General features: G+C 43.9%; 1 protein-coding gene across 2 annotated transcripts; it reads left to right on the forward strand.

Annotated features, from left to right (window-relative positions):
* Positions 1-6,081: 6,081 nt before the first annotated feature.
* LOC123412375 (auxin response factor 21-like) lies at positions 6,082-14,143 on the forward strand. Of its 2 annotated transcripts, none has more exons than XM_045105321.1 (13): positions 6,082-6,447; positions 7,339-7,437; positions 7,556-7,612; positions 7,733-7,888; positions 7,976-8,060; positions 8,248-8,338; positions 8,486-8,650; positions 8,733-8,855; positions 10,112-10,187; positions 10,275-10,413; positions 10,669-12,434; positions 13,052-13,242; positions 13,652-14,143. In XM_045105321.1, exons 1-13 carry the CDS (start codon positions 6,292-6,294, stop codon positions 13,788-13,790), a joined length of 3,243 nt encoding a protein of 1,080 aa, XP_044961256.1. In that variant the 5' UTR covers positions 6,082-6,291; the 3' UTR covers positions 13,791-14,143. The 2 variants fall into 2 exon arrangements, with proteins under 2 accessions (XP_044961256.1, XP_044961255.1); XM_045105320.1 differs by having other exon boundaries at positions 6,083-6,447; positions 7,724-7,888.
* Positions 14,144-16,400: the final 2,257 nt, after the last annotated feature.

Consider the following 16,400-nt stretch of genomic DNA (forward strand, 5'->3'; position numbering starts at 1 on the left):
GGCTTGATCACCGTGAGTTCCTTTCAGACCCGATCGAACCCCTGTTGATTGGATTCGTTGGTTCTTCATGCCTACCCACTCCTCCCCTGGTCGTCCTCGTACCCAAGTGCGATCATGGCGGCAGAAGGGTTGGGAAGTGGTTCGGGCACCCAGGGACAGGAAGATGACACAAGCAGGCTGCTGGAGAGATTGAATCTAGAGGATGATGAAGCAGATGACCTTGTCTGGGAGGATGAGATTGATGTGGAAGAGATTAAACCGAAGTGGCTTGCCCTAGGGCGGGTTCTGACGATGAAAAGCTTCAGCCAGAGTGCTCTGATCGCAGAGATGAAGGCAGCATGGAACCCTGCCCAACCGGTGGTTTGGAGAAGGATCAAAGCAAACCTCTTTTCGATTCAATTTAGTTGCCTGGCGGATTGGAACAAGGCTATGCATAAGGAGCCTTGGGATTTTCATGGGATGGCGCTGCTCATGACAGAGTATAATGGATTTACAAATCCAGAGAAAGTAAAACTGGATAGACTGGAAACATCATACTCTGTCATGAGCAGATACATAGGTTGCCTGATGGAGTTCTGAAGAGTAAGAGTGCACTGCATAATCTAGCGAGCAGAGTTGGTGCGGTGGAGGAGGTTCAGGTTACATTGCCGAATGGATTCACTGATAAATTTATCAGGGCAAGAGTGAAACTGGATGTAACCAAAAAGCTAACTAGGGCGGTTGGAATCACGAAGGGAGGTGTTACAGAGAAATACCTAGTGAAGTTTGAGAAACTTCCAACGTTCTGTCACGCATGTGGGTTCATGGGGCATTGGCATGAAGAATGTGTTTCAAGGGAGCATGATCAATCTAAATTTGAATTGGGGGAGTTTCTTGATGTCAGGAAGAAGAGGAAGAGGTGGCGGCCGAGGGGGTTGAGGCCCTGCAGATAGACATAAGGAGGGAGAAGAGCATCAAAGTGGTAGGAGGCGAAGTCCTGGCCGTGGATTTGGAAGAGAGTGAGGCACCAACATGCAACTCGACCTAGCTGATCTGAGCGATGGTGACAAAAATCAGATGCCATGGCGATATAATTTTACGCGCATGGAAGGGACAGAAGTTGGAGGGACGAAAGGTAATGAGATGGTTCAAATGACGCCTCAGGATGCAAGAGTTCATGAACCTGATAATGTCCTGGGAAAGAGACTAGCACATGATAGTAATTATGTAGTTAAGTCCAGAGGGAAATCAACTTTGATTGTAGACCCAAAAACTGCTATAGTGCCATTTGGTGGAAGCAGTTCAGATAATGCCCCGGAGGCGGCCACTTTTGCACAAAAAGTAAACTTGTTTGAGGGAGATACAGAAGATGAAGAGAGGGAGATGGCGCCTTCAAACACCCCTCAGAAAAAATCGAATAGGAAGAAGTTTAAAGACAAGGATGGTCTTGCGGTGGACAGTAATAAACATCAAGAATTTATATCGACGGCGTCCCTCGAGGATGATCGCCGGGTGCAATGAAACTATTATCATGGAACTGTTGGGGACTCGGGAATGAACTCGCAGTTCGCGCTTTGCTGGACGTCCAGCAAAGCACACGTCCCGATGTGATGTTTCTTTTGGAGATTCACATGGATAGTTACCCAGCTGAATGCTTGAGGAGACGTCTTAAGATGGATCAGAAAATGGTGTGCACTAGCAATGGTAGAAGTGGAGGTCTGATTTTGATGTGGCATAATGGAATTACGGTCCAAAGTCTTGGACTAGACCCAATGTTCATTGATGTTCAGATCACATGTGAGAATAGGACATGGCGATTTACTGGTATGTATGGAGAATTCCGATGGGCAAATAAACATCTGACATGGGGTCGAATGCGAGGGTTACAGCAGAGAAATAATAACCTTCCATGGCTGATGATGAAAGACCTGAATGAGATCCTATTCCTGCATGAGAAGGAGGGGGCAATCCACGGCCTGAACAATATATGGTAGCTTTCCAACATGCGATTGAAGATTGTAGGTTACATGACATGGGGTATATTGGAAATATGTTCACATGGAGAAGAGGGAGAATTAGAGAAAGACTGGATAGAGGTCTGATCAACAATGAATGGGCTAACCTCGTCCCTAATGCTGGGCTAGAGCATTGCAACTTTAATCATTCGGACCACAAACCCCTGTTAATGAACACAGATTTTTATGTGAACCAAGGAGCTGCAAATGGTGGACCTAAGAGGTTTGAAGCGAGGTGGCTGAGAGAAGAGTAGTTCCAGGAGATTATAACACAAACATGGGAAAGGCTGAAGAATGACCCAACGTCGCCGGGGGTGTTCGAGAAGCTTGCAAAAATGCATTCGGTCTTTCACGATTGGGACCAACGTGTTCTGAAAAACCAAAGAAAAGGTTAAGAAAAGCTCAACGTGAGTTGGAGAAAGTTATTTCGGGGCCTATGACAGATGAGAATGAGGAAAAGAGGAAGGAGCTAGCTGAACTGGTAGAGTATCTACTGGAATTGGAGGAAATTCAGAGTATGCAACGGTCATGAGTGGATTGGCTCAAGTTTGGTGATAGAAACACAACCTTCTTTCAAGTGTTTGTAGCAGCGCGACGTAAAAAGAATTTTATTAAAAAACTAAAAGATGACAATGGCGATATAATAGAAAGTGTGGATGAGTTGAACTATCATATTGAGAACTACTTTGAGGAGCTGTTCACCTCGGAGGTTCCTGCCACGGATCCAGTGATGCTGCAAAAGGTACAACCTAAGGTAACAAATCAGATGAATAACATGCTGCTTGCCTCATTTTCTGCTGACAATGTTCGTAAAGCAGGGTATAGTATTGGCGATTTGAAGGCTCCGGGCCCGGATGGATTACATGCGATATTCTTTAAAAAGTATTGGCACATTATTGGGGGGGGGGGATATTACTGATGCTGTACTACAAGCTATCAACTCAAAACATATCCCACAAGAGTGGAATGATACATCTATAGTCTTGATCCCTAAGGTGGATTCCCTAGATGTGGTTACTCAATACCGACCAATCACCCTATGCAATGTTTTGTATAAGATAATATCTAAGATGCTTTCTGTCCGCCTTAAAAGCATTTTACCAGATATAATTTCTCCAACCCAAAGTGCATTTATCCCTGGTAGAATGATCATTGATAATATTCTTGTGGCTTATGAGTGCATTCATAAAATCAAGAATACGAGGAATACTCAGGCTGGATTGTGTGCAGTTAAATTGGACATGCATAAAGCATATGACAGAGTTGAGTGGGTCTTCCTAAGAAATATGATGAAAAGGCTGGGATTTGATGACCAGTGGATAGATCTTATAATGGCATGTGTGAGCTCAGTAAGATACAAGGTTCACTTTAATTCACAGGAGACTGAGATGTTTACTCCCTCGAGGGGGATTCGGCAAGGTGACCCTTTATCACCTTATCTCCTTTTGATTTGCGCTGTGGGTCTTTCTAGCATTTTGCAGTATGAAGAAGAAGTTGGTGGCATCGATGGGATAAGATTGTGCAAAAATGCACCGTCAGTATCACACCTTTTATTTCCTGATGATTCTTTAATTCTCATGAGGGCAGATATGTTAAATGTAACTTCCTTACAGCAAGTGTTGGAGACTTATTGTGCAAATTCGGGACAGATGGTAAGTGTTGGGAAATCAAGCATTTTCTTTAGTCCAAATACTCTGTTGCAAACTAGAGATGAAATATGTCAGGAACTGAATAGTACAAACCAAGCTCTCTCAGATAAATATCTTGGATTACCTGCAATGGTAGGTGTAGATAGGAGTGACTATTTTGAACACTTCTGTGAGAAAATAAAAAAACTCCTGAAAGGATGGATGAAAAAACAACTCTCAATAGGGGGAAAGGAAATCTTATTGAAAGCAGTAGCTCAATCCGTCCCTGTGTTTGCTATGTCAGTTTTCTGCCTACCCAAGGGAGTTTGTAAGGATATTATGGATGTTATTGCTCAATATTGGTGGGGGGATGACGAGGAAAATATAAAAAATGCATTGGTTCTCGTGGTGGAAACTTTGTATACCAAAGAGTGATGGGGGTCTAGGTTTTCGTGACCTACACTCATTCAACTTGGCGCTACTTGCAAAACAGTGTTGGAGGTTGATCATCAACCCGGAGTCTCTCTGTGCTCGCATTCTGAAGGCAAAATATTACCCCAATACAGATTTACTGCATGCTGGACCAAAAGCTGGATCTTCTTATACATGGCAAAGCTTGGTAGCTGGATTGCCTACTTTCAAAAGAGGGTATATTTGGCGAATTGGTTCGGGAGAGAATGTGAGTATATGGAATGATCCTTGGATCCCCACCAGCCCGGACAGGAGAGTGATAACTCCTCGTGGACACATATTAATCTCAAGGATGGTGGAGCTAATTGATCCTATTACCGTGCAATGGGATGAACAATTGATACAGGATATTTTTATCCTGTGGATGTAACTAGAATTCTGCAAATACCGCTAGATTTCCAAGCCTTTGATGATTTTATTGCATGGCATCTGACAAAGCACGGGAGATTTACGGTTAAAACCGCATATCATGAACAATGGTCGCATAAGTATAGAGGTCAATATCATCCAAATTCATCATCAACGAGTAACATGCAAGCAGTGATTTGGAAGGAGTTATGGGAGCTTCAAGTGCCATGGAAAATTCAAATCTTCTATTGGCAGGCATTGAGAGGAATCATTCCGTTGAAATCCATCCGTGCTAATTGACATATACCTATGGATGGAGCTTGCCTAGTGTGTCACAGGGGGGCTGAAGACTTACGCCATATGTTGTTCCAATGCAAGTTAGCAAAGAGCCTATGGGCCGGTTTGGGTCTAACAGATTGTATCGACTTTGCTGTACAAGTGGATAGATCGGGATCAGCAATTCCGGAATTTTGTTGTTGGAGTTGGACCAACCTTTGCTAATGATGCCAAACTTGAAGAAAAAGGAGGTGAATGCGACTAGATGCTGATATCTCTGGTGGCTGCGTCGTCGACACACTCATCATGATTCTATTCCTTCTAACTTCAGGTGGCATATATCTATCCTCGCAATAGTTAAAAATTATACAATTTTTGTGATGAACAAAAGAGCACCGGTGGAGTATAGGTGGAAGAGACCGGAGCCAAGATTCTTAAAGCTTAATGTTGATGCATCATTCCATGCGAATGAAGGGGCTGGTTCTGTTGCAGGTGTACTACGAGATGAAAGAGGAAATTTCATTGCAGGGTTTTGTAAATTTATACCATTTGCAGCGGAAGTTGTGACCATTGAAGCAATGGCAATGCGAGATGGATTATTACTAGCGAACTCCTTGGGTTTCAACAGAGTAGAAGCGAAATCAGATTCGCTGAGCGTCATCAATTGTTGTCAAGGACAAGATCAATGGTGGGATGCAGCTGCAGCTGCAGCGGTCTTTGCCGAATGCATAGATTTGTCTACGTCGATAGGAAAGGTCATCTTTTATCATTGTTTTCGTGAAGCAAACTCAGTTACTCATGAGCTAGCAAAATTTAGTTTTTGTAATAAACGGAATGACAGTTGGACTAACGAACCTCGTGAGTTCCTAGTTAGCCAATTGATGAACGATGGAACTATTGTCTGAGTTTTAATAAAGCTAGCCATGATGGACTTTCTAAAAAAAGGCTACTGAATAAGATTTTTTGATAAATATTTATAAAATAACAAATGAATGTAAATATATAAAGACGGTTGAAGATGCTCTGATGCTGCGGCACGTCCGCTGTGTATTTTTTGAGAAAAGTTAACGTACCTTTTGGGTCTCAGAATCGAATCAAAAGGCCACCTAAGCTATTGCACATTTTTCTTTCTGTCTGACGCATCCTGCAAAATTTTCTATTGCCCCGCAGATTTTTATTCCATTTCACGCATTCCCCCCTGAATCCTGCGCCCTGTGCCCGCCCTCGAAAGCTCTTACGCGCGCCTGATTCCCGGAGAAACAATTATCCCGCGCCCGTGCGAGGCTAATCAATCAATGAACTAATCATCGAAGCCTGCAGGCAATTTAACAAAGCCGAGCAGTACGGCGGCCAGCGCGCTCCGCCACTGCCCACTGGCCACAGCACGGCGCTCCCGCAGACCGCAGTATTATATTACTCTTTCCTTCGCTCCGCCCGAGTGTTTTCCTCTCCTCGGGAGCTGCTCCGTCCCTCCTCTCCCCCCTCCCACCCTCGCCGGCGACCCGCCGATGCCACCCGGGCGGCGGCGGCGGAGGCGGGGGCACCAGTGACCGCGGCCGTGCGCGGCGCGGACGATGGCGGCGCCGGAGGGCTCTGGCGCCGGCGGCGGGGAGGGGCCCAGGGGGAGCAGGGTGAACCAGGAGCTGTGGTACGCGTGCGCGGGGCCGCTGGTGGCGCTGCCGCCGCCGGGGAGCCTCGTCGTCTACTTCCCGCAGGGGCACAGCGAGCAGGTATGGCCGCCCAGCTCCTGCTTCCGATGACTCTTGCTGATCAAAGCTGTTGCTTTCCTCCCCCTCTCTGGAGTCTGGACGAGGAAAAAACGCTCCCTTTTTTTTTGGTCTTCTCTTCTTTCTCTTGTCCCTTTCTGGCCGCCTCGTGCTCGCGGGCGCGCTCATGATTCCTCCCTCCCCGCGATAGCCGCCGGCACGAAGCGGCCTCATGGTCGCTTCATCTCCGTGTCCGGCGGCTGGCAGCAGACAACCATATATTAGTCAACTCATGGTTCTTGAGCCCCTCGGTTTCGTCTTGCAGACAGACAACTGCTTTGTTTTAGTTCTTGATTGATTGAGAGGCAAATCTAATTCTTTTCCCGGTGACTTTGTCTTCAGTAGTGTAGTGTGAGAGAATCTTGGAATTTATTTTCGAATAGAAGATAAGAAATTTGGGAGCTGGATTTCTACCTAGAGTTTTGGTCTTACTCTTACGGTCTTACCCTGTTCCAAGTCTCAACTCTGAGGACATGCAACCTTTTTTGGGCTTGGTTCATACTTGATCATATCCCTGCCAATGTTATCTCTGATGGGAACTCACATGGTACCCCGGTTGTCTGTCCCTATCTATCATGATGGACCAGAACCATGAAAGAATCACCGGGAAACACCTCTCGGTTCCTGGTTGTATCTCCAAGAATCACTTGCTTATATTAGGTATTAGAGATGGGTGCTTCTGATTTAGTGTGAGGTTTCATAGGAGCAATTCCTGTTTTCTGTGTAGAAGTTCAGTTGAGAGTCCATTAAAATCACATTATTACGAAAACCACTTGCAAATTTGCAAGTTGTATGCAAGTGGTCTGGAGTTCCAGTGCAAAAAAGAAGTATTTATTCCCTGATACGCAATGTCAGGTCGCAGCATCTATGCGAAAGGATGCAGACGCGCAGATTCCAAGCTATCCAAATCTTCCATCAAAGCTGATATGCATCCTCCACAGCGTCACTATGCAGGTAACCACTACCACTTTGAGCAAACACCACTAAGTGGACACCAGATGCGTGTCCTGTGCTCTTTTATGCGGACGATCTAACCTGTTGGCGTCATTGTTCTCTCGACAAAACTTGACAGTCTGATCCTGAGACGGATGAAGTTTATGCTCGGATGACTCTCCAGCCAGTTAGCAATGTAAGTGTCACTTCCTAAAGTTCAGAGAAATCGTTTTATTACGAGACGTACTTGTACTGCCATGGTTTTATAGTTCTTGCCTAAAAATGGGTTGGGGATTGTAACTGCTAGGTGACACAGTGTGACAAGGAGATATTGCTGGCATCAGAGCTTGCCCTGAAACAAAACAAGCCACAAACAGAATTCTTCTGCAAAACATTGACCGCGAGTGATACGAGCACTCATGGAGGATTCTCCGTGCCACGGCGTGCTGCAGAGAGGATTTTCCCTCGTCTTGTAAGCATAGTTTATTTCTGATGTAAAATCATGTGTTGAGTGTTTTTTTTGGTTTGTTCTTATTTGTTCGAGTTGTACCATGTGTAGGACTTCTCATTGCAACCTCCTGCTCAGGAACTCCAGGCCAGGGATTTACATGATACCATTTGGACATTCCGTCATATATTTAGAGGCAAGTCAAATGTTTTTTTAGTTCCTCTCAACGCATGAATGAAAGCTGGTGGAAGTTAGCCAAGCCCATATTTTAATGTCATATATCTGTTTTGGCCTACAGTTCTGTTCCTTCATGATTTAATCCATTCGACTGTTTTCTTTGGAAGGAATAATGCACTAATTTCATGAGTGCTTCTCTTCACCAGGCCAGCCTAAAAGGCATCTGCTGACTACTGGCTGGAGCTTATTTATCAGTGGAAAGAGACTTATTGCTGGTGATTCAGTCTTATTTATTAGGTAAAATGTTGATGCCGATGTCTCCATTTATTTGTTGGACAGTCAGCTTTTTCCTGACTTGGTATTTCTCAAGAATTGATGTAGTAACAAATAAACCTATCTGTAAAGGTAACCAGTGCCACTAAAATTCTGCTCTTGTGATTGTAGGGATGCAAAACAACAACTCCTCTTGGGGATCAGGCGAGCAAATAGGCAACCTACTAACCTCTCATCATCTGTCTTGTCTAGTGATAGCATGCATATCGGAGTTCTTGCTGCTGCAGCTCATGCAGCAGCAAATAACAGCCAATTCACAATATTCTATAACCCAAGGTAAATACTATCCTTTGCGAGTTTTGGCATGTGAATAAGTGATATACTGGAGTTTCAATTGGACAACCTTCTGTTTCTTCAGGGCCAGTCCTTCAGAATTTGTGATTCCTTTTGCCAAGTATCAGAAAGCAGTCTATGGCAACCAATTATCTCTTGGCATGCGGTTTAGAATGATGTTTGAGACCGAAGAATCTGGAACAAGAAGGTATAGATTCCATGTTTACCTAATTTTGTAGATTGAATAGTCGTTCATCTCACATCAAATCACTTACGCTATGTTTGGATGTATGCATTGAGGGCCTGGGTATTGAATTGGCTCTAATGCCAAATATCCCAAGACATTGGTATTGAGCTTCAATACCACAGATTGTGTTTGGATGTTCAGGTATTGGGCTCCTGGCATTCACAGGGAGCAACAATGCCGAATCATGTTTGGATGCACCAAGTGTGGAATTGGACATTTAGAAAATTTTGAACACAAATGGTTGTACAAATTTGGAAATGGAATTTCAACAACACATGCATATAATTGAAAGATGGTATATTAGAAATAAAATTTGCATGCAAAAAATAAAAAAATGGTAGTACAAGCCACATCTTGTTCAAAAAACATGAAGATAGCTGAAAGTTGTAAGTAGAAAATATATAATGATGAACTTCAGACTGGGGAAGGAGGGAGGAGCTGTGATGGGGAAGAGGGGGAGCGGCCATCGGATCTGAACGGGAGGGAGGAGTGGCCATGGGATTAGGGCGGCCGTGGGATTAGGGTTGAGTTGGAGAGGGAGAAGGGCAGATGGGGTGGTAGATGGACGGGGCTACCAGCGATAGAGGTGGGAGAGGGACATCCAAGGGACGGGTCGCCGGCAGCGGGGATTCCTGGACATGAGTGGGGTGGGGAGGACAGGGAGGACAGGGAGATATGGACGAGATCCGCCGGAGACCGGAGCAAGCGGAGAAGATGGAGGACGGAGGGAGATGAAGGAGACCTGCCGGAGATGGGAGAGAAGGAGGAGGACGGTGGCGGGAGACGAGCACCGTACCCACCTGCGCGGCTTTTCCCGCGCCTCTCTGTCCTCTGTTTTCAGGTGGGTTGAAAAGGTAAGCGAGCTGGTCTGGGCAGTTTCATCCGAAAACAGAGCTAGGAGGCAAGGTATTCGTGCGGGCACTCGCTAGTCTTGACGCGTTGTGTCCAATATCGCGCTAGAATGCCACAACCGAATATACAGGACATCCAAACGCTGGCATTCGGGAGTTATAAATGCCGAATGCCAATATTACCTCCCAATGCATACATCCAAACATACCGTTAGAATATCCTTGTAGTTTGTAGTGTACCTTTTCTTTTAACTGTCGGTTTGTTGCATTTGAACTTAGTGCACACGCTCAAGTTTTTGTGTGTTTGAAGTTTTATACAAGAAATGAATTTTGTAAAAACTGGTATGTTGTGATATATGCTTGCAGGTACATGGGCACAATAACTGGCATAAGTGATCTGGATCCTGTAAGGTGGAAAAACTCTCAGTGGCGCAATATTCAGGTTTGGTCTACTCCATACAAATTAAATCCTCCAAACTGAGAAGACATCCCCTTCATTTTTGCTGAGAATAGTAGTATGTATGAGTAGGTTGCATGGGATGAAGCAGCACCAAGTGAAAGACGCACCAGGGTTTCCCTTTGGGACATTGAGCCTGTCATCGCTCCATTCTTCATCTACCCCACACCATTATTCACTGCAAAGCGTGCGAGACAACCTGGGATGATAGGTAACCACGGAACTACAGTTCTGCTTTCTTCATGAATAATGCATCTATCTTCATTGTATCACCGGAAACTCCCGAGCACGTATCCTTCTAGCAAATAACTACTCCCTCTGTCCCAAAATAACTGTCTCAACTTTGTATTAACTCCAGTATAAAAATGTACTAAGCTTAAGACATTTATTTTGGGACGGAGGGAGTAGATAATAAGTCCTTTGATGCACAACTCAGTTTTTCTGATAAAAAAAACTATATCCGCAGATGATGATACCTCTGGAATGGATAATCTTTTTAAGAGAACCATGCCATGGCTTGGTGAGGAGATATGCAAGAAAGATATGAATACTCAGAACAGTATAGTGCCTGGCCTAAACTTAGCCCAGTCAGTTCAGTGGATGAATATGCAGCAGAACTTGTCACTAGCTGGCACTGTTATGCAACCAGAGTTGCTAAACTCATTAGCTGGCAAACATGTGCAAAATTTGTCTGCAGCTGATATATCAAGGCAAATCAGCTTCCAGCCCCAATTCCTGCAACAAAATAACATCCAGTTCGACACCTCGCTTCTACCTCAGCAAAACCAACAGGCTGAACAATTAGCAAAAGCTATAGCTACACCAAACCAACTGGAAAATATTATGGCACCACAGAAAGTAGATCAAGATTGCTATTCTGACCAGAAGCAGCGTGCGGTTACTCAAACAGTGCAAGGCAGCCAGGCAAACTTAAACATCACACAGCCTGAACATGTTGTCCAAGCTCAGTTCGAGCAACCTCAAGTGATTCTCCAGGCTCAACTCCAGCAACAGCAACCTCTGGTCCAGAGTCATACCATCTTTCAGGGAGGCCTTCAGGAAATTCAGGTTCTGCAGCAACAGCAACAACCTCAACATCATCAGCAGGTTCAGCACTCAGTACAGGAGCAGCAGCAAATGAAGATACGACCTGTTCATGTGCCCAGTGATGCGAACATGAATACACAACTATCTTCTGATCATCAAATGAAACTTCAGTTATTAAAGGCTCTACACTCACAGCAACATCTGACCATGGAGCAGCAGAAAATGCTTTTCGATTTGCAGCAACAAGTGATAAATTCTCAGTCAAATCCTCAGCAACGTGTGCAAGGAGCTACCCAAACTGTTGGTTTTCACAACAGCAACACCATCCAGTATGCAACGCAACAAAAAGCCCAATCTCACCAACCGATTGAAGGTTCGCCTGGGGGTACCATTCCCGTTGCAAAATCAGATACCATTACCTCCATAGGTGCTAGCTCTTTGAATGTGACTAGTCGAATGCAGTTAGTGAGGACAGATAATGTTCCCTCTTCGTCAACATCACCATCCACTACCACTAATCCTGTTCTTTTGCATTCCATTCCAAGTAGCTCCAAGAACCAGAGTTTACCAACTGCAGCAAAAACATCTCAATCATCTGTTGGCTTGGGCTCCACAATTGAACAGGAAATGAAACATTACCAGAGTGTGAAGCCAACAATAATGATTCCCAAGATGATTGAACAAGGGCCAGCTACTGAACGAGACTACATAAACAACCCCCACATGGATTACTTGGATACGTCCTCCTCAGCTACTTCGGTTTGCCTTTCTCAGGCTGATGGATCATTGCAACAAAACTTTCCATCTTCATCCTTCGATCAGCATCAGCTGTTGAGGGACACAGCTCCAGACAGTGAGTTTGAGATTTCAGATCCAACAAATAACCTTCTGTTTGGGGTGAACATTGATGGTCAACTGGGCCTACCACTTAATGCAGATGCCTTGCTTGCAAATAGCATTGAAAATGATAAATTCATGGATGAGATGGCTGGAAATGGCATTTCTAACTACATTTCATCAAAGGATTCTCAACAAGAGTTATCATCTTCAATGATTTCACATTCACTTGGAGTTGCTGACATGGGATTCAATTCTATAGATTCTGCAACCAATGATCCCCCATTCTTAAATAGAAATTCCAGGGCACCGGCTCCTGCACATCAACGCATGCGAACCTACACCAAGGTTTGTTATTTTTGCTCCAGTGTGTCATTTTACAGTTCACACCAGGATTTTTCCGAGATAATGGAATAGATCGCCCCACTGGCCTCTACATCAACTGATGCACACAGCCATAGCTTTCTTATAAAGTCCAGGCCAACGGATGAATGGCAAGCCACATAGATAAACAAGAGATAAAAAAAAGTCACATACTCCGTTACACGATAGCCACCACCCAAATGGGTCGTAAATCCCCTGGCTATCAACTCCAGCCTCATGACGCCGTAGTCATAAGCTGTTGCACACCACAGGAATACTTTGTTATAGATAAGAAATGAACTATTTCACCTTGTAGAATGTAAGTAGTTACATATTTAACTCGAGATCTTCCTACCTATATAGAATTTCCTCAGACTAATTCCCGTGCAAAATGATGACCTGAAATTTTATGTGTTCACTTTACTGTGCACAGAAAGTCAATGTTCAAAGTTGTTAGTGTTAGAAGAGTTTATCCTTAGGTTCTTATCATATTTATTTCTGTGTTAATACTTTCTAGCATTGTTTATGTTTAAAACTTTAAATACGAGTGCACTGTCTCACTCTTGCAGTAAGATCTTTCCTGACCAAAGTACTATCTGCAGGTGCACAAACGTGGTGCTGTAGGGAGATCTATCGACATGAACCGTTATTCAGGGTATGATGAACTGAAGCATGACATTGCTCGGATGTTTGGTATCGAAGGGCAGCTTGGTGACCAAAGTAGAGTTGGCTGGAAACTAGTATATGAAGATCATGAAAAGGATGTTCTACTAGTTGGTGATGACCCATGGGAGTAAGTAAAACTCCATGAGCTTGTTATCATTTTTTAATACGAAACTTACTAGCACGATTTTCTGGAAATGTGAAAAAACTACTAAGAGATAAACCTGATGGGTGGCTTTGCAATTTGTGTGGACATGACCTTGGGAAATGGGTAGATATCAACTAACGCTTCATTCGTTGGTTGCCAAATTAGCTTGACGAGCACAATGAAAGGCCTAGGACAGTTCCTAACTTCAATTGAATATGTACTTGAAAGAAAAATCAAAGAAACCCTAAAGTCAATTAACACATTCTACTGCACTGATTTCACCCGATTGACTACAAAAAGGGTCACTTTGGCTTCAATTTTAATGCCCATTCATTTACTCTGTTAATCTGGCTATTGAGCCACTCTGATAAATGAAGAACTGCCTGTGCAGGGATTTTCTGAACTGTGTACGGTGCATCAGGATTCTTTCTCCACAGGAAGAAATGCAAATGAGATTGGTTGGTGACTTTGGCGACGGCTTTCTACCCAACCAAGCTTGCAGCAGCTCAGATGGGGGTCAACCTTGGTAACTGAGATCACATGTTTGAATGACCAATGTAGTTCCAGGCGCTGCTGGACCAATATTTTTGTCGGCCAGTCCCATGAAAACGGATGCTGGTGATGATAGTTGACGATGATTTAGGCTCTGAAATTCCAAGGCCGAGTGAACATGAATATAAGGAACAATTCATACTTTTTTGTCTCTATTGTAGTCTTGTAGCTCTGATGTTTTGTTGGCCTTGCAATCTACATAGCCAACCCATATTTGCTGCTGCCATGTAGTATATGTCATTGTTGCCTGATGTAACAGTTTGCCACATACTCAGAGGTCAACTGCTGTAACTAGCTACAGATTCTAAACGAAGAAATCATATTCTCCCCATGTTCATGACCTCTGGCTAGTGATTGATCTGCATTTTTTCTCCAAAAATTTCTGGTATGTAATACCACCATTTTTAGGTGGGGTGTAGGCACGATGATGCTTAACCTAACGGAAAATTCCCTACGGGCGGAAATTTCTGCATGACGTGGTATGAGTTAATCTTTAAGACAGTTATATCTGTTTGCAGTAGTAATATAGAATGTCTGGTTAATTCAATATTACAAAAAGCTAAGAGCATCCAGGTATATGAGCTTAAAAAAACTTTTGATTTATTTATCAAATATCATGGCAGTATAAAGAACATCAGAAGCAATAAAAACACACATCCGTCATATAGCGACGACCGCAAGCAATGGCACGAGCCGAAGGCGCGCTATCGTCATCGACCCTACCTCACCGTAGCAGGGTAAACCTTATTGTATTAGACAGTCAAAAAATCATTGTACTAAAGCCCCAAGAGAGCAACACACCAAGAACGACAACCGTCATTAGTGAAGAGAAACATAGATTGCAAGGATCCAACCTATAGACATAGAAACGCAAAAGAACAAAGAACAGATCCACCGACGATCAAATCACGTGAAATTTGTCGGGGACACACCTCCACCGCCATCCGACGATGCTAGACACATCGCCGAGAGGAGGGCTAAACATGGAGAACCTTATTCCATTTCTAGATCCTATAAAACACCTAAAAACGGGGCAGGAGCCCTCCCACCGACAAGGCCCGGGATTCACTGCCCCTCTATGACTCTAAGGCCGCATAAGACGAGGCAGATCGGTGATGACCCTGATGGGTGGCGGGGATAGCCTAGCGTAGGACTCTTAGGAAGGAGCAAGAGGAAAACATCTCATGGTATATAAGTTAGCCTTTTCTTTTTTGAGGGTAGTATATAAGTTAGCTTTGATCACTAAGCACGTCATCAAAACAACACCGGATAATTTCAGAATGTTCGGATTTTGAGCATGTCATCCTGAATATTTTGTCATGCAACTTGAATTGATACGAGATGACAATTTTAGTTATACATGGTAATTTTGGCTCATATTATTTTTTGTGAGAAAATTATCATGTTTGCAACCTCGCGTAAACTAAACTTGCCACAAAAACGTTTGGGTTGCCATGTTTAAAATCCAAACATTTGGAATTTATCATTTTTTTTTTCACGAATACGCAAAGCTTGTGTATCATTGCATTGATAGAAGGAATAGAACGAGTATAGATAGGGGTACAACATGACACGAACGGAGATACGCGTGAAAATGGTGCCCGGAGCAGAGAGACGAGGGATGCTCGGCCCAATAAAAAAACACAGCTAAACCTACCATGCACGACCCAAGGACGACAATGCCGAATGAACAAGAGGACCAACATCTCCAAAACCAAAACAGGGAACACCACGAGCGAACAAGATATCACCTTCAGGAAGGAGGACACGCCGGGACGCTCTCGTCATCCGGTCCGGAGTAACCAGACCTAGCGATTCCCCTGAGCTCGAAGAGGGGCGCAACCGAGGGTCTTGACAGCGCCTCCAAGAAGGAAACGACATCCGCAAACGCCGCTGCTATTAGAAAGATGCCCTAGAGGCAATAATAAATTGGTTATTACTATATTTCCTTGTTCATGATAATCGTTTATTATCCATGCTATAATTGTATTGATTGGAAACTGAGATACATGTGTGGATACATAGACAACATACTGTCCCTAGTGAGCCTCTAGTTGACTAGCTCGTTGATCAAAGATGGTTAAGGTTTAGCCATAGATAAGTGTTGTCACTTGATAACGGGATCACATCATTAGGATAATGATGTGATGGACAAGGCCAAACTATAAACGTAGCTTGTGATCGTGTAATTTTGTTGCTATTGTTTTTTGCATGTCAAGTATACATTTCTATGATCATGCGATCATGTAACTCACTGACACCGGAGGAATACCTTGTGTGTATCAAACGTCGCAACGTAACTGGGTGACTATAAATGTGCTCTACAGGTATCTCCGAAGGTGTCCGTTGAGTTAGCATGGATCAAGACTGGGATATGTCACTCCGTGTGACGGAGAGGTAACTCGGGACCCACTCGGTAATACAACATCACAAACAAGCCTTGCAAGCAATGTAACTAAGGAGTTAGCCACGGGATCTTGTATTACGTAACAAGTAAAGAGACTTGCCGGTAACGAGATTGAAATAGGTATTGGGATACCGACGATCGAATCTCGGGCAAGTAACATATCGAAGGACAAAGGGAATGA

This window comes from Hordeum vulgare, chromosome 7H, assembly GCF_904849725.1.
Source record: "Hordeum vulgare subsp. vulgare chromosome 7H, MorexV3_pseudomolecules_assembly, whole genome shotgun sequence".
NCBI classification, from domain to species: Eukaryota; Viridiplantae; Streptophyta; class Magnoliopsida; order Poales; family Poaceae; genus Hordeum; species Hordeum vulgare.

Excerpts from the sequence above, each read along its gene's own strand:
- LOC123412375 (XM_045105320.1), top strand. The coding sequence starts at position 6,292 with ATGGCGGCGCCGGAGGGCTCTGGCGCCGGCGGCGGGGAGGGGCCCAGG. Across the intron at positions 8,651-8,732 it reads ACAATATTCTATAACCCAAG|GGCCAGTCCTTCAGAATTTG; the intron begins GTAAATACTATC and ends CTGTTTCTTCAG. Across the intron at positions 13,243-13,651 it reads GTTGGTGATGACCCATGGGA|GGATTTTCTGAACTGTGTAC; the intron begins GTAAGTAAAACT and ends CTGCCTGTGCAG.